Below are 19,322 nucleotides of genomic sequence, written 5' to 3'. Positions count from 1 at the left end.
TACTGTGCTGTTTGCTTTTTCCTGTTTTAACTGGTAATCCTTTGATCTGCCTGTTATACTGTGCAGTTTGATTTTTCCTGTTTTAACTGGTAATCCTTTGATCTGTCTGTTATACTGTGCTGTTTGCTTTTTCCTGTTTTAACTGGTAATCCTTTGATCTGCCTGTTATACTGTGCAGTTTGATTTTTCCTGTTTTAACTGGTAATCCTTTGATCTGTCTGTTAGACTGTGCAGTTTGGTTTTGCCTGTTTTAACTGGTAATCCTTTGATCTGCCTGTTAGACTGCAGTTTGTTTTGCCTGTTTTAACTGGTAATCCTTTGATCTGCCTGTTATACTGTGCAGTTTGGTTTTTCCTGTTTTGACTGGTAATCCTTTGATCTGCCTGTTATACTGTGCAGTTTGGTTTTGACTGGTAATCCTTTGATCTGCCTGTTATACTGTGCAGTTTGGTTTTTCCTGTTTTGACTGGTAATCCTTTGATCTGCCTGTTATACTGTGCTATTTTGTTCTGCCTGCTTCACCATATTATTTTGACCCGCCTGCTTTACTGTTTTCTTTACCTGGAATGCTCAAGATATTCAGCTTATATTTTGTGTATACTGTTTAAGATCAAACTTTCATGTTGATTTACCCATTTTTCACAGAGTTATGGCCCTTGATTTAGGAGGTAAGAAAATGTGTGAGGTGTGATAGGGGACATGTAGTGCTTTAGCAGTGCTCTCAGAATGCTTGTTTTAACATGACTGTGTCTACTGTGTCATTTGACATGTTTCCATTGTGTTATTTTGACTAGGGCCTGTGCTTATAAAAGTTTTTAGAGTCCAGACTCAATCTCTAATGACAATTTGTATGGCGTTGTCATGACATTAGTGTATCCGACTCTATTAGAATCTCGAGTCTAGACTCTAAAAGTTTTATAAGCACCAGGCCTGGTCTGTATCTGTGGTATTTAGTTTGAGCTGTTTCTACTGCTTGTATAATTCTGTTTAACATGTGTTTGGTGTGATTGTAGTCACGACGATGTCCCAGAGACTGGCTAATTGTGAGTTTCAGCCGGTGTCGATGTTGGGGCTGTACCCGCTACGTAAACATCTTCTTCTCAGAAAGTCACTTCGCTGCAAGGTGAGGCGTTACTGTGTTAAATAAAACTGTTGTTTTGTGTGCAATAGTTACACCCGTCATGTAGTCACTCGTGTATTCCTGAATGCACCAGTCGGTGGGCCTACAGGCTATTTGTCGTTCCAGCCTATTAAAGGCTGTGGTATGTGCTATCCTGTCTTTGGGATGGTGCATATAAGCAATCCCTTGCTACTAATGGAAAAATGTAGCAGGCTCTCTCTAGGACTATGTAAAATTAACAAATGTTTGATATCTTAATAGTCAGTGTTGTGGTGTCGTTAAATGAAACTAACTTTTTTTAAGTTTAGGATGTTCAAAACTTATGCAGTGGGTTACACATAATCACATGTTGGCTAATTGAATAGTTTGCTGAAACGTGGAACCAAATAAAAGTTGATAATGTTTTAAAATATCCTACTGACACCATACTCTTACATGTAGTAATCCCTTGTGGTGAACCTAATAAGTTTTGTGTTTTCCCCGTTTTGGGATTGTGTTAATTATATGTATATAATAAAGTAAAGTTAAAATTAGATTTTAAAAAATGTTTTGCCAAGTTGTAGTTAAATATCAGGAGATGATTTTACGTGTTGTCATTTCCAATAAAAGTTAATTCAATTTTATACAAATTATTGAATATTCTGCATTAAATTGTTGTTTGGCTGAAAGAAAACCGGACCAAGAGTTAACAATCTTGAAGAGTGATAGTTGATGAGTGATAGTTCATATGTTTTTTCTCTTGCATGGTGACATAGTTAGTATGGTTTCCTGTATAGTGAACATCATGTATGCTTGTTTCGGATAAAGTTTGGAACTTATTGTGTAGGCAGGCTTCGAAATTCATGACGGCTTCACAGCATTTGCCGTACTGCCTTGTGCCTTTGCTGTGATGTCTAAAAAATGCCAGTTATTTTACAGCTATGAATAACCGTGCCTGTTTAAATATCTGCCGTGGTGCCCCTTTTGTGTATGTGTTTAACCCTGACTTGCAGATCATGGGGTTTTTTTATTTAAAAAAAAATAAAACATGAACAAATTCGATGTTCGTTGGTAGTGTGTATATACAGTTTCTTGGTCATGTATTATAATTGAAAATAGAATGTAACAAATGATAAATTACAGTTGAAAAAATCTGTGAATTGCCGAAAGTTTTAACGTGTCGTACAGTTAAGAAAAAAACGTGAATTGCCAAAACAAATTCCCACGGCTCAATTTTGTTTCCAAATTAAAAATGCCTACAAGAAAACGAAGGCTGAAAGAATCGGGAGGAAAAAACCGAAGGAAAAGGGAGAAAAATTGCCAAAACTTGTTCAATTATTTTAATATGTTTATTATCAGACGGACCCATGCTAAAATCACCCAAATTAATTTATTCGCAATTAGGTCTAATTGAAACACTGAGATAAATATGAACTGTTTATTTTATTTTATTGTTTACTTGAATATTCCATTTATTACCCATTCTTATCAGTTAATATACATTAACAAACAGGGTATAATCTAGGCAATTTTTTGGGGTCCCTTTTTGGTAAATTGGGAAAAAACAGAGAAAAGGGACTTTTCCAAAATATGAAGGATATCAATATCTTGATCAAATTGGCATTTGATTTTGAACATGTTGTGGACAAGTTATATTTGAATTTAAACTAATGCATCATACTACCTGTGTATGTTGTTAATATACTCTAATATTATGTAATTAATACATTAAAAAGTCATTTATAAATTATTTACATGTTTTATGGGCTAAACCTTTAGCTAGCAGGCATATAATAAAAAGCTCTGTCAAATGTGATACGTTTAAGAACTGTTTAATTAATGTTTTTGTAGTTCATTTTTGTACAACTTGTGGTGACCTCATTATCAGAAATGTCCAGAACGTTTATATCATGCATGTAATTATACATGTATCTCCATTCAAAAATCCTATTTTCTGTCTTTCACTTTTGACACAACTCCCAGCCTTAATGGACAATCTCATTAGTTGATCCAGTGACACATTGTTGAGCCTACACCTCGACCTATTTTTAATCAGTTTCATTTTACTGAAAGCCCTCTCCACTCCAGATGTTCCCACTGGTATAACAGGTAGTACTAAACCAAATAACTTCCGGCTGGGTCAAAGTTCGAGGTGCACCAAACTTTTGATAGAGAAGTGAACACCACAAGTCCTGTGATTGGTTATAAATGTGAGTGTGTTGGTAGTAAAAAATAATAGTTTCATCTGGGTAAAAAAAAAAGTGCAATTTTATTTCATCTAGTAACAATGTGTCAAGTAGCCTTGTGCTTGAAACATGTATGGGGTACCTGTAAAAAAAAGTACTCGAATTTTGCGCGAAACTAGGGTAGTCATAGACGCTACCCGTTATCTCAGAAACGAGCAGCTTGACCCCCATTTTTTTCTGATTCACTTTAAGTGTAAGGGGTGGTAGTATTTATATCTGTGGCGTTTATGTCGGTTGATACGTTGCAGGTAGGAGTTTTAGCCACATATGTTACTATTGTCGTCTATGGGATTTGATTTGGTAGTATACACCCTATAGCACATATTCAGTGCATAATAAAAAATATTATGATTTTGTCATTTTATTTAATTAAACTATACTGGTTGATTAATTAGCCATCACTCGATCATGCAAGTTCACAATGACCTTGACCTTGACAATAATCTCTGTACATGGCTCTGAATGGAGTTTGAATCAAAGTTAGCACTGAAGAAAAGTTGGTTTTGGCCTATAATTCATACTGTAAAGATTTCAATCATTTCTTTTTACATGGTATTTGACTTGCCATATACAACTGCTCTTAAATATGGTATTATATATAGGCAACCTGAACTAAGATTTTAATAGCAATTTATTTTTATATTAAAAATAGCATGTGCCAATAGTGGGTTAATGTCTTCAGTTTCCATTAACATTGTTAATTTTTTATGTATGAAATTCTGAAAACTCAAATTTGTAAAGAAGTTGATTTTTATTGTCATTTTGACATATTTATAGGGTGCTGAGTTATATTTTAGACAAATTTGTAGTTTTATGCAAAACTTTAAGTAAATTTGAAGAAAAGCTTTACCAAAAACATAATTAAATTTGTTGTCACTATTGTGCCTTCTGTTCTTATTTGTACATAACAATAAGGTTGTTAAACATATCCTTAGATCTCCAGATCCTTTTTTTCTCTTAATAATCACTTAGTTAGCTCTCATGAAAAGCATTTTGAGTTTATACTAGATTCAGAACCAATTTTTTCAGATTTGATTATCTGCCTTGGATTAAGTTGATAATTTATTTTATTGTTAAAGCTGTATTACCTAATGTTACTAGCTAAATAAAATGCTGGATTACAGATTGTAGGAATACATCTAATGTACATATTGTATTCATCCGGATTAGAAAATAATGCAAGAAAATAGATGTTCGGGTAATTTTGTCATTTAAAAATAGTTTTTTTCAGTAATTGATAAAAAATAAATGTGTTAAAGCTGCATGATTATTCCAGATATCACAACTATTAAAACCTCCAACTACAGTAGGCTATAAATAAAATATAGTCAGGAATATTGGTGGCTGCCAATAGTTTTGATGGTTCATTATGAAAATTAGCATGGTCGATGGATTTGAATTTCCCACACCTGGTAACTTGAAGACACCCACACCCAGTATACAGGATTTCCTCCCAACACTAATGTTCAGGACATTAAGTCATTACTTCATACAGGTACAGTCATGTTTGTGTTTCCTTCCTCAGACAGTGTATTTTTTTAATACTGATATTTCTTTGATATGCCTGTTAAGGTCTTCATAATCTAGGGGTTAATCAAGTGCATGTGTTTTAATGGAATTCTTTAAAGGGGTAGAGGTACTCTGACTATCTTTGTTGTCTCTACATATATACCTGAGTACACACACCCAACTGAAAGTAAATATCAGGTTGCACTGTAGAAACAACAGTTTCAGTGAGGTTGTCAGTTTATGTCAGAATACACCAGATCCTGGTTGTCATAAAGACACATAGCTGGACACTTTTTGAAAAATGTATGTTATCAGTATAGGTAGTACTAAACCAAATAACTTCATGCTGGGTCAAAGTTCGAGGTGCACTGAACTTTTGATAGAGAAGTGAACACCACAAGTCCTGTGATTGGTTATAAATGTGAGTGTGTTGGTTGTAAAAAATAATAGTTTCATCTGGGTAAAAAAAAAGTGCAATTTTATTTCATCTAGTACCAGTGTGTCAAGTAGCCTTGTGCTTGAAACATGTATGGGGTACCTGTAAAAAAAAGTACTCGAATTTTGTGCGAAACTAGGGTAGTCATAGACGCTACCCGTTATCTCAGAAACGAGCAGCTTGACCCCCATTTTTTTCTGATTCACTTTAAGTGTAAGGGGTGGTAGTATTTATATCCGTGGCGTTTATGTCGGTTGATACGTTGCAGGTAGGAGTTTTAGCCACATATGTTACTATTGTCGTCTATGGGATTAGATTTGGTAGTATACACCCAACAGCTGCCAAAACAAGAAGATGGTACACATTTGGATAGGCTTTTTGCAGAATCTTGTCTTTCACAATGCTGTGTAAGAGTTCTTTTATCCCATAAACTTGGTTATTTTCTGAATCTGCTTCAGTGTGTTGTCTCTTTCTCCCCTTGTCCATTGTTGTTACTGTCTGAGCCTGGAATGTTTTCCTCGTCATAACCATTTGGTACTTGAAAGAGTTGAACTCGAATGGAAGTCTGGTTTCATCAACAGTTGCCATCTGTGATTTTATGTGGCCTTGGAATTTGTCTGTCTTTTCTTTCTCATAGAAGCTTGCTAGTAGACTGATTTCTTTCTGGAACAAGAAGCATATAATAAAATAGAATGCAATAAATATTTAGATTGCTTTTTGCAAGTTGACAAATTATTCCAGCTTTGTTATATAAAACAAAATATTTTGGGGTGTTTTAATATCACTGACATAAAAATCAATGTAGTAAAAAAAAAAAGGGTTAAATCTTTACTTTCAAAGTGATACATCTATTAATGACTACCTACCTTACCATAGTCATGGAATTTATGAAATGTCTCCTGACATATCAATGAATACATACATGTACCTTGCCATAGTCCTGGAGCTGCAAAATGTCTGCTGGCATATTTCGTGGATCCATGACTCCCATTGGCACAGCTACATCTGATCGATCAAATGCTCCCTTGATTTCATCCACCAAAGCAGAGATGAAAGGTCAGATAGTTGTGTTCAAGGTTTCTAGAAAGTTCCTCCAGCTCGCTGATAGTAGCGTTTGTCCGTGTCTGAATTTGTGTGAAATCTTCATCTCTTGACTCAAGGACAAGGCTAAGATGACAGATTATTGTCAAAATATCACAAAGAGCTATCATCATGACAATATTTTCCTCTCTTAGCAGCTGCATTTTGACTCCCAATACCTCAGGCTCTTTCTTTATCGCATTGATTTGGTCAAGAATATCCAAAGTGGACTGGTACCTGTTGAATACCCTGACACATGATTCTTTGTGGGAAGGCTACCTAGTGACTGATGGAAAGATCACTTTCAACTGTGTTTCACTATTTATCTCCTGCATATTCTTCAGCACTGCATTCTTTTGAGCACTATAGCAAAACAGTTTTGCCTAGGAAACTAAACAAGAATCTATTTCCAGTACATGTTCAAACTTGGGAAGCAAGTGTTTGAGACAGGGCAAGTTTATGATTTGAACAGTTTATATACAATCAACATGGAGATTCATGGTGAAATCTTCGTTGAACCCCTGTTTTTTGCCTGACATTGTGTTGCAACTATCAAAGCTGAATTGAAACTTTTCTATTTTAATTTGTTTGGATTCTAAAAACTTTTTGATGTACTTCATTAGTGATGCTGCATCTGTGTGGTCAACATTAAGAATGCCTAGATAATGTTCAGATACACTTCCATCCACATTGACAAACTTTCCAAAAATGGCCATTAATTGTTGCATATTACCTTCGTCAGTGCACTCATTTGCCATCAATGAGATGTGAACAGATTTTCCTGTTTGCTCCAGAAGTTTATTTTCAACAAAGTTGCTGATTTCTTCAATGTACTGCTTTACAATGACAGGTGATGTGTAGGTTACCCTTTGATCAGCAGGTTTAAGATGTGTGGCTAGGAGGTTGTTTGACTGCCCAACATCTGCTACAAAAGTGGCAAATTTAGCAAATTTAAAATGTTGTGCATCATGCTTCTTGGCCATGTAATAAGTGCACTTCATGAATTTCTTCACGATCTCTCGGTTTTTTTTTACGATTTCTCTCGGTCTGATTTGGTGCTACGTTGTCAATTTGTCAACTGTATCACCATTAATGAACGTTGAATCAAAATTCATTTTGTCAAAGGGGATAGGTTTACACAATCATAGTATTATAATTTAATTTACAAGATTGATCTACAGGCTGGTAGGTAATGGGTTCGGATCCCAGTCGAGGCATAGGATTTTTAATCCAGATACTGACTCCAAACCCTGAGTGAGTGCTCTGCAAGGCTCAATGGGTAGCTGTAAACCACTTGCACCAACCAGTGATCCATAACTGGTTAAACAAAGGCCATGGTTTGTGCTATCCTGCCTGTGGGAAGCGCAAATAAAAGATCCATTGCTGTTAATCGGAAAGAGTAGCCCATTTAGTGGCGACAGTGGGTTTCCTCTCAAAATCTGTGTGGTCCTTAACCATACATGTATGTCTGACGCCATATAACCGTAAATAAAATGTGCTGAGTGCATCGTTAAATAAAACATTTCTTTCTTCTTTTATTTTACAAGAAATAATTCTTAATAATATTTTTTTTTTAGAAATCAAGAGAAAGTAAAATAAAATTCATCCTTATCGCATTTTAATAACTCTTAATAATGATTTTGGACAATAAGTGCAAGTTAAATGTACACCCCTATTTCAAAATAAGATTTCCGTTTGAAGTCATAACAATTACATGTAACTAATATGACATAAAACTGGTTATCGGGCCTCTATTAAAATAAAGTAAAAATGTACTTGCCAGTACAAAATCCATCCAAGAAGAAAAACAGTCAACAATAAATTTTTGAAAAAAATTGTCCGATATGGAAACATTTTCTGTCCTGCAGTCCATATATAGATGCTCAAGAGTCTATTTATTCTGCAATTAGCACATGGACACCTGTGTGCTTTGTGAGTTGAGGAGGATTTACGCTACTAAAACCACGAAAGTCAGCAGTAACTCGTGATCAACTCGTATCTCTTCAATTAATTACTAAGATAACAAAAACAACAAAAACTGCTTACAGGGTTTGACACAAGAGGGGATTTCTAAGCAGTCTTATAATTTAATTGGGAATCTCTCAAGTCATAATTGGGAAAACGTTTGGTACGGGATTGGGAATAGACATTAGGGAAATGGGGCTGTTCAACGGTCCCAAAATACATGGTAGATTATACCCTGACAAATGCTCTATACGCGGTACTTGTTAGAGCAGTAGCCATCAATGAAAATTGTACCACGGCTTCTTCCAGTGACCTTCACCTTTTCATGCAGAAAACAACCACGATGACCTGCTGCTATGTGCATGTGACATTCGAGAAATCCTCAATTGTTTTACCAAAACCACACATGTTATTGTTTTTGTAAAATAAACCGACCATGTATGAGATAACTGGAGTTACGATTATACGATATATTTTCCTCTGTAGGCCTACAGTACTTGGCGGCTTGTAATAAAAACCATGTAATCGCAACAAAGCTGTTACCGGCATGTCACGGCTGGCTTCAGTCTCTGATACCGGCATGTCACGGCTGGCTTCAGTCTCTGATACCGGCATGTCACGGCTGGGTTCAGTCTCTGATACCGGCATGTCACGGCTGGCTTCAGTCTCTGATACCGGCATGTCACGGCTGGCTTCAGTCTCTGATACCGGCATGTCACAGTTGGGTTCAGTCTCTGATACTGGCATGTCACTGCTGGCTTCAGTCTCTGATACCGGCATGTCACGGCTGGCTTCAGTCTCTGATACCGGCATGTCACGGCTGGCTTCAGTCTCTGATACCGGCATGTCACGGCTGGCTTCAGTCTCTGATACCGGCATGTCACGGCTGGCTTCAGTCTCTGATACCGGCATGTCACGGCTGGCTTCAGTCTCTGATACCGGCATGTCACGGCTGGCTTCAGTCTCTGATACCGGCATGTCACGGCTGGCTTCAGTCTCTGATACCGGCATGTCACGGCTGGCTTCAGTCTCTGATACCGGCATGTCACGGCTGGCTTCAGTCTCTGATACCGGCATGTCACGGCTGGCTTCAGTCTCTGATACCGGCATGTCACGGCTGGCTTCAGTCTCTGATACCGGCATGTCACGGCTGGCTTCAGTCTCTGATACCGGCATGTCACGGCTGGCTTCAGTCTCTGATACCGGCATGTCACGGCTGGCTTCAGTCTCTGATACCGGCATGTCACGGCTGGCTTCAGTCTCTGATACCGGCATGTCACGGCTGGCTTCAGTCTCTGATACCGGCATGTCACGGCTGGCTTCAGTCTCTGATACCGGCATGTCACGGCTGGCTTCAGTCTCTGATACCGGCATGTCACGGCTGGGTTCAGTCTCTGATACCGGCATGTCACGGCTGGGTTCAGTCTCTGATACCGGCATGTCACTGTTGGGTTCAGTCTCTGATACCGGCATGTCACGGCTGGCTTCAGTCTCTGATAATGCCTGTGAATGAGTCCAGGACTTAAGGCGACAAGTATTGAAGTGATATCAAGTAGTGGTACAAGAAGAAAACAACCAATTGTTACTATTGCAAATGATCATTTGACAAATCAAAACACCCAAAATAATCATGCAAATTGTTTATTTTGTATACCCAGTATTCATACCACCCACAACCTCCCTTTAACGTATTTTTTATTGTTTTAATTACTCCACAAATGCTAAAAAAAAAGTACTTCAGAAAATAGGCCAAGTTGTTCTTTTCAGTTTTTGTGGATACGGTCACATGACAGAATGGGATTTCCCTCCACTCTTTTTTAATTCTATAATTAAATGGGTTATTTGGATCATCCTTTTAGAATCTGCTCAGATGGTCCGAAGCCAGACGACTTTGATCCATTACCTGCTGTGATGAGATGGAACAGCAGTAGTCTTTGTTCAAGGAGACCAGATATGTCTTAATCTCTCACCACCAAAGTTGGGTTTAACGACACCACTAAGAAGTTAAAGTTTGTTTGGTTTAACAACACCACTAGAACACATTGATTTACTGATGAATGACCAGTTTAACAGAATTACAGTTAAAAGTTCACTTCTGGTTAACCTTAAAATGTATGAAAGTAACCTTTTTGCCTTTTAGGTTAGCCTTGGTGCCCTTTGAAAATGTATGAAAGTAGCCTTTGTGCCTTTTAGGTTAGCCTTGGTGCCCTTCATTTCAGAGATTTTTAAAGGCTATCATAGCCTGCCCTTTTAACACCGAATTTTGAGGCCTGGTTTAGGTATTTGTAAGACGTTTTGCAAAAGTAGCAATGGTATGTTTTACTAATTATTGTAATACTGAGTATACAGTACAATAAATATAAACAGTCCAGAGCTAAGTTGATAATTGTATTATAAAGTTAACCTTTAAGGGGTATCGTAAAGCATGTTAAGTGACGAGGAGTAGAGAGGTACTGTATATTATACTGAGAATGCTAAACCATTAATATATGATGATAGACTGTTACAATTAATGTGTTTTCAATCATACACCATGAACGAAAGTGAAGGGTAACAAGTATAGTATTTTTTTTATTACAGTGCACATCACTGAACATACATTGAACAATTACTTCCAAATTAACACAACTAAGCAAGACATGGTGATGCACAGAGCTAAGACCAGGGAAGATGTCATCATTTGGTGGTCATCTGATTTGGCTGTTCATCAATTAAACTCTGCATTCCTGTGTCATACATGTCTCAATGAAGTTTACTCAAACAATAATATAACAGTTTAACATATTTATGGTTAAATAAAAGTATTAAAACCTGTATTTTGTTAAATCATGTACTAACTTACTTTAATTATCATAGCTGACTACAAATATTTTCAGTTTACGCAAGTTTGAATAGCAGTCATACAGTATGGCACTATTGATCAGCGTATCGGATGCCATGACCTCTCAAAAGACGTACCCCACATTGTGGGAAATACAAAATATATACCACGTGGGTGTAATAAATTGATATTAACTCTTTCCTTCTGATACTTACGTTAAAACCCCATTCTAGACTATAGTTGAGATGATACCAATCTTCATAATCACAGCTGTCAACATTCACAGGAGTTATGTAAAGTAGAATAACAATCGAACATGTTCTATTTAAGTTGTTATCACAATATCGAAAAGAAAATGAACAACAGTTTAAATTTGTGTAAACTTTATTGATGACATAACGTACATTTCTTGTTATTTGTAAAATATTTCTTTTAAAACATATTGGACATTATTTAATGAAAGTTAAACATTTTAAAGGATATATTTGCCGAAAATAAGTGATGATACAGATTTTGAAAAAGATGATGGTTGGGATTAATCGTCGTCAAGTGAAAGTGAAAATAAACTTGGTGAAAGCGTCATAAACAATGACATCAACAGTCATGATTGTAGCGGTTTTTTAACAAATACCGTAGATTTAATATACTAATTAAGTTCTTCTGTACATTTATTAGGTTAATTAGATGCTGTAACATGTACCCTAAAATATTATTCACATCAAGATAGGGTTATGTTAATTGGGTTTTTTTTTACAATTTGAGATAGAAAAATGTAGATTCAAAACGACAGATTTTGTTGGAAACTCGGTTCAGTGATGACGTTTCTGATTTTAAAGCTGAATGCATAAGATCAGCTGTTTGTTTACTCTTAGTTATATTCACATTTGTCTCATTTCAGGAATGTGAGCACAACTTGATCAAGCCTGACTACAACCCACTGTCAATCAAGTTCAAGATTCAGCTGAATGCTATGTACGGATTGTTATTACTTGTGTCCTAGTTAATCCATTTCTGTTACACTCTACATGTACTTCGAACACAATCCGGCCTCGGTGTCGTCGTGGTTATGCCATCGGTCTACAGGCTGGTAGGTACTGGGTTCGGAACCCAGTCGAGGCATGGGATTTTTAATCCAGACACCGACTCCAAACCCTGAGTGAGTGCTCTGCAAGCCTCAATGGGTAGGTGTAAACCACTTGCACCGACCAGTGATCCATAACTGGTTCATCAAAGGCCATGGTTTGTGCTATCCTGCCTGTGGGAAGTGCAAATAAAAGATCCCTTGCTGCCTGTTGTAAAAGAGTAGCCTATGTGGCGACAGCGGGTTTCCTCTAAAAAAACTGTCAAAATGACCATATGTTTGACGTCTAATAGCCGATGATAAAATAAAAAATCAATGTGCTCTAGTGGTGTTGTTAAATAAAACTTTTTTTTTTGACTTCAAACACATAAACAGTTACTAAATATTTTCCAATTTTAGAATCACTTGGTCATGTACATCTTAATCCTGTAGCAGTATGGTATTTTGGGGACACTTTTAATGAAATTAATTTTTATTTATAGCAGTTGATCTTTAATTTTATCATATAATATCTTACATTTTCAGTGCAGTCAAAGTATACTGAAGGCCAAAAGAAACTTTACCATTTTCAATTTGGAATTTAAGAAAAAATTAATTGTTTTTAAAAAGTAACTCAATCTAAAACACATAGCCCAAACACAACAATAATGTATGCAGAAAATTATACCCGCCCACTGCACGTTTTGGGTGGAACACACAGAAAAGTGAAAAACTCGTGCGCTATGAACAACAGCAATTGCACGTGCAATAAGGGTATAAAAACGGTTTAGACGGCATGTCAGACAACCACACAGATAAAAAACCACCATAGGAATGCCACGACTGACACCAGAACAACTCGAGAGAGCCCTGGGTATGATACAGATGGGAGCCACTCATGCCCACATCGCCAGAACCTTCGGTTGTTCCCGTGTTACTGTTACAAACTTGATGCAACGCTACAGGCAAACAGGGCAAGAACAGGCAGACCCAGGGTGACTTCGCCCCGTGATGACCGGTACTTGAGTACCTTGCATCAACGAAATTGCTTCCTGACAGTGACGTCATCAGCAATGAATGCCTTAGGTCACAGGGTTAGTAGACAGATAGTGGCCAGGCGACTCAGGACTCATGGAATAAGGGCTTACAGACCATATAGAGGACACTTACTGACACCACAACATCGTCGTTTGAGATTGACATGGGCTAGGACTGTATGACGGCAGCGACGTGATTGGCTGCGGGTTCTTTTCACTGATGAAAGCCGGTTCTGTTTGTTCAGAGTTGATGGAAGACAGCGTGTGTACCGCCGTAGGGGAGAACGAGTGGCAGCTTCTTGCGTTCAGGAGGTCGTGCCATATGGTGATGGGAGTGTCATGGTGTGGGGAGGTATCTGTGCACAGGAAAGGACACCATTGGTCATCGTTCACGGAAACTTGACAGCTCAACGTTACAGGGATGACATTCTTCGTCCGACTGCAATACCATTTCTCCAACGGCAGCCACGTGGTGTCATTTTTCAGCAGCCAGAATCGTACAGAACTTCCTTAGAGCCAACAACGTAAACGTATTGCCGTGGCCTGCACGCTCCCCAGACATGTCCCCCATAGAACACCTCTGGGATGTTTTGGATCGCCGTGTTCGACAACGACCACACCCTCCAGCCAACCAACAGGAACTGATCCAGGCCCTTCAAGAAGAATGGCAACGTGACCTCATCAGACGACTGATTTTTTCTATGCATCGGAGAATTATTGCTTGTATTGGGGCAAGGGGTGGTCACACACGCTATTAATGTGACTTGTTATTGGACTTGAGTGATTGTCTGTATGCTTTGCATGTTGTCCATGAAGTTGAAAGCTCGATTTGTGTACACCACCTCGCTTTGGGAAAATGTGACGTCATTATCAGATGCTGAATGACACTAATTTTTAGTTATGTTAATGTTGACATATTGATCTAGTCAATATATTTTACCTCATGCGACTATCTTTTGTTGTTTTTACACCAGAGTGATTTAAAACTATGGTAAAGTTTCTTTTGGCCTTCAGTATACATGTATGTGATATTTTTCAGATCACATACTTTAAGAATTTGATAACTTTGCAAATTAGATGTAAATTAGTTGAGGTCTCGGCACTAGGTTTATTGACATTTAAGCAAACATACTTGGGTGACACTCCATAATTGACGTATGCATTCATAGTCATCAAATAAAAACATTTCAATGGCAATTTGACTCTGAAAGCTGTCCAGCATTCAGAAAAAAAGAAACGTTAGGCATAACTTTATTTTGATGTAAGGACATCCAAAATGAGGTCATTCGAGTTTGACGTCATTTCCATTCAAAAATACACCGCACCACATATTCTTACGTCATTTGAATATCTAGTAATGGCGGACTGGAATTAAAGTTCCGTGTACAGTTTACAAAAACAAGTTGTATTAAGCTTGAGCTTATATGATAAAGAGATTATTACCCTCGTGTATTTCGGTATCGTCAATATCATACATGTATATTAGGAATAAAAATAATGTATTATGCTCGCCATGACGATACCGAAAAACACTCTGGTAATAACCTCTATATCTCATTTCATTTCTTTCTAACATATTTAGGAAAGACTAAACAAATATGAATATGAACTTAGGAATGTACATGTACCTAGTTGGTGTTGTCGGTGGGTTGTATATAGTTGTTTTTTTGTTTTTTCTTTAGAAACTTTGTACCAGATATACGAATCCAGTCACCCGCAGTATTCATGAAGAACAAGGTGTGTGCTTTATCTTGTGTTTGTTGTCTTAAAGGGACATTCCTGAGTTTGCTGCATTGTAAGATGTTTCCTACTAATAAAATATTTCTATGATTAAACTTACATATTAAAAATATTTTCTTGTTGAGAATATCATTGTCTGTATATTCAATGTGTTTCTGGTCGTGTTAATATTTGTAAGAAGCCCAAACTGGATTTTGTCTCCAAATAATTTCGTACGTACGAAAAAGTAATATTTTAGGAAATAAAATGAAATTTAACCTAGTACAAATATTATAACGATCAGAAGCACATTCAATATACAGCCACTAAGATTTTATGCAGAAAAATATATTTGATATGTAATTACAATCGTTGAAAAATCTGTTAGTGGATAACATCTTAAAAATTGCAGCAAACTCAGGAATGTCTCCCTAATACTGGAAGAAGTTTGGATTAGTTGTGAATGCATGATATTTAAAAAAAATATTATTAACAAAAATATTTTACATTTCCTACACACCCATGTAAACCAATATCATCTCCCAACATATGTTCGTAATCACTTTTGAGACTTGTCACTGGGTCATCATCCAATAACATAAAGATGACTGAAATTGATTGTTCTATGACCTGTCAGTTAACCTGAAACTGATTACTGTGTGATGCTAAGTTAACTGCCATGCAAGTGTCGTAAATAAGTTTTAGTTGGAAAAAGATGTTTAAATCTATGTTAAGAATGTTTTTTTTCTTCTGGTTTTTGAGGGTGTGTAAGAACTAGAATAGTGCATTTGTCTCCATTAGATACTGTGTAGTAATCTCTATATCTTTCTAACAGCCAGCTTATCTCTGTTCAAAATCCAAAATTAAAAGTCTTCTTACACATGTAAGGTTAAGCTTTAAGTATTTCATTCAGTCAATTTAAATTGATGTTATGTATACATGGCATAAAATTTGAATTTTTCAGACAACCAATATGTCGTTCGTTGGCTTCAGTGTTTACACGAACGATTTTCTTCAGTAGTTCAGATACAAATGAAAAGGTTAAAGGAATGCTAAAGCAAGGCTTTTGGACTGGTGTGCATATTCAACGATACATAATGCACATTATTGCTTAATATCAACAAGTATAATCGTATAGTTAATTAATAAAACGGTTAAATGTGACGGCTATTATATATAACGGGCGCAGCCATTTTGTACCATCAGTGAATACACCCTCTGGCGAGCTGGTGGTTACGTAATGCCTAACATGTCACTTCAGGAATTAGTCTTCGAACTGAAGAAACAAAACATACCTGATTTTTGCGGATGCATCGCAATGTTCTGTAATAATATCTATCCCAGTAACACAGCAACGTGTATATGTGGTTTATATTTCAGTACAAAATAAACCAGCATTGTTAAAGTGTTGAAATAACTGTATTATATTTTGTATATAAATTAACCCATGTACTGAAATAATAGTCGGAGTGTTTTCTTGTTTAATTGGTCTTTTCTTTTCGTGGCCTGTACCTGTGGCTCTTGATTGGCAGGTGTATATTTAGACGGTCCCTATGTTGTTTTACAAGTCAGGTTGATGAAAGCGAAGCGCCTTGTCGTAAATTAGAGCATTTGTTTACACTGTGCATAATAGAAAAGTTGGACCTGAGCTGACGTCACTTCGCCCCAAGCTGTACCACCGGTCGTCACAAAAATGAAACAAAATGGCTGCCCCCAGTTAGCAGGAATAATCACGTTTTTTTATTAATTCTAAAATTACACATTTTTCATTTGTTAAAGTGTCGGTATGTGTTGTTGGTCCGGGTATGCATCTCTCCAACACATAAGGCTCTTGTTGGAGTTTAGTCTACCTTTAATGAGCATCAAATGAGAATCTAAGATTAACAATTTTTTTAGCTTTTCTCCATCAAATGTCCAATATTAAATACAAAAATATACTTTTTGTGTGTTTTTTGAAAGCTCCTAGGCGAAAATAAAAATTAAGTTTGTTTGTCCTAAACCAACCGACCCACAAAAATCGACCCGTGTCAAATTGTTTTTGACCTCTTTTGGGAAAGAACGTTTTGGAGTTTTAAAAAATATTTAACCAGTTTCATTTTAGGCTTAAACTGGTGTAATATTGATCTGTAGATGATATTTGTCAAACATTTTAAAACCTTGATATAATTTAACCAAAGTTAATTAATGTTAGTTTCGATTCATTGGAAATTAGAATTTTTTTAGAGAACACAATTTTCTTGTGACGGTGCATGTTCGTAATACATGGTACATGCTCGTGTGACAGGCAAAATGGATTTTAAACTAAATCAATCTGACAGTAGCTGCACAGGTACCTTCGCATGAGCCAGATAAGGCTATGTATTGGCATGCTTTGACAGTCACAAAGTTAATATTAGTAGTCATTTTGTCCGACACTAGGTACAGTCGCTAAAATGTCATCACGTTTGCTATTAATAGACCTGAATCGGCCTGAAAGAAGCTACAAGTGTCAAACTCCGCTTAAAATCTGTAATCAGCCGACTTATTTTGATTGACTTTGAATAGCGGTGAGAGAGATTTTCATGACACCAGTCTTTTTTTCTTTTTTTTTACATATTTTGTTTTTATCAATTGCATCGGTATATAATATAATATTCTAAGAAACTACCCATAAAATTTCTGTGACGTGCTTCAAAAACCGAATATCATGACTTCAGGAGTTTGAGAATTTCAGCAAACGTCTGTAAATTGTAAATATGTCGATGGCGTGCTAACGCAGGTAGCATTTTATAAATGAAAGTAGACGGTGGTCGTGAAGGAAATAGCTGGTCACGTTGAATAATAGAGAATATGTTGTTTAGAACATTACCATCAAGCACATATGAAGTAGTACATCTAGGTCAGCGATTTCCAAATGCACGCAGTTTTCCAAAACATTGATGATATTAACCAACACACGTTTGTTTAGATTTTCCGACAAGCGATTACAGCTTTTGCACGAACGATATGTCATTTATGTTGATATTGATTTTGCATAACTGACAGACGAACGACAAAATCGTTCCTGCTAAATTTTATGCCCCATGTATATCATTTTACACATTAGCTTAAATGGTACGATATGTATAATTTTACACATGAGGTTAATGTTATATTTATCATTTTACACATGAGGTTAAATGTTACATATATCATTATACACATGAGGTTAAATGTTACATATATCATTTTACACATCAGGTTACAGGGTGCAATTTGTTTTGAAAATTTTGATTAGCAGTTTTTCCTACTGGATGAAGAATTGAATAACAACTACTGGAATTTGATTAGCACTTTTATAGTAAAAATTAATAAAACACAATAAAATTGCTTGTTTTTGTTGACTATACTGACTTACGACATTGTCCTTTTTCATTGCCATTCCAGTCATACCTTCGATGGAAGCCCGTGAAAAATTCCTCATTTGTTTGATCTTTCCAACGTACTCGGTGCATATGGAACACTTGATTTTGACTACATATTTTTGATCTTGGGAGCATTCATATTGCAGCCATTCTGACCCAGGATCTACACATGTAGATCTTTTTTCCACCCCTCAACAGTTAAACGCTTTAAACCTTTCACCATGTCCACTCGTCATGACTCAATCATGTGCACACGTTTAAGCGCAACCTGATCGACACAGGTCAACCTAAAAATAGTATGCTTATGATCGATGAACAAAGTAAGCCTAACTTAGGGTGTTGATTTTTCTCTTATGAAAATTAACAATTCTTGAATGGGATATAAACATCAATATGTATTTTACCGGAATGTTATTTGCTGAGGCAATTTGAATGCTGTTAGTTTCAATATAGGTTACAAGGTCATAGCTGCTTGTAAAATAGGTTACCCTGGTGACGTAGCAACTAGTAGGCCTACATCACTGTTCTTGTCAAAACACTGAACATGCTCCTCGTGTTCGACAGTATTTACTATTAGAAATACTGGAACACGCGTGAAGGTTGTAAATCAAGATTTTTTAAAAAGCCAACCTCCACGCGTGCACTAATACAAATATCAATTTGGCTATTAAAAAACATGCATCACAAACTGCTAAATATTGCATCGCGATCTCGAGATATTGCATCGCTTTTTGCGAACGCGGTCATTTTGCAGCTTGGGTTAAACGTTACATATCAGTTTACACATGAGTTTAAATGTTATGTGTATCATTTTACACGTGAGTTTAAATGTTATGTGTATCATTTTACACGTGAGTTTAAATGTTATGTGTATCATTTTACACGTGAGTTTAAATGTTATGTGTATCATTTTACACATGAGGTTAAATGTTATGTGTATCATTTTACACATGAGGTTGAATGTTAC

At 36.5% G+C, this 19,322-nt stretch overlaps 1 protein-coding gene across 2 annotated transcripts in view; it reads left to right on the top strand.

Moving 5' to 3' along the window:
• LOC121379424 (dynactin subunit 4-like) overlaps window positions 1-19,322 on the top strand; it is a 76,404-nt gene that overhangs the window by 16,872 nt on the left and 40,210 nt on the right. For both annotated transcript variants that reach the window (XR_005958841.1, XM_041508050.1), the window contains exons 8-10: window positions 1,014-1,123; window positions 12,055-12,128; window positions 14,936-14,990. Coding sequence is in view for 1 of the 2 variants with exons in the window: in XM_041508050.1 (XP_041363984.1) it covers window positions 1,014-1,123; window positions 12,055-12,128; window positions 14,936-14,990 (239 nt within the window). In the remaining variant the exon portion in view is untranslated. The remainder of the gene's footprint in view (window positions 1-1,013; window positions 1,124-12,054; window positions 12,129-14,935; window positions 14,991-19,322) is intronic.

This window comes from Gigantopelta aegis, chromosome 8, assembly GCF_016097555.1.
Source record: "Gigantopelta aegis isolate Gae_Host chromosome 8, Gae_host_genome, whole genome shotgun sequence".
Taxonomy (NCBI): Eukaryota; Metazoa; Mollusca; class Gastropoda; order Neomphalida; family Peltospiridae; genus Gigantopelta; species Gigantopelta aegis.
This window is presented reverse-complemented; position numbering and strand designations above follow the sequence as displayed.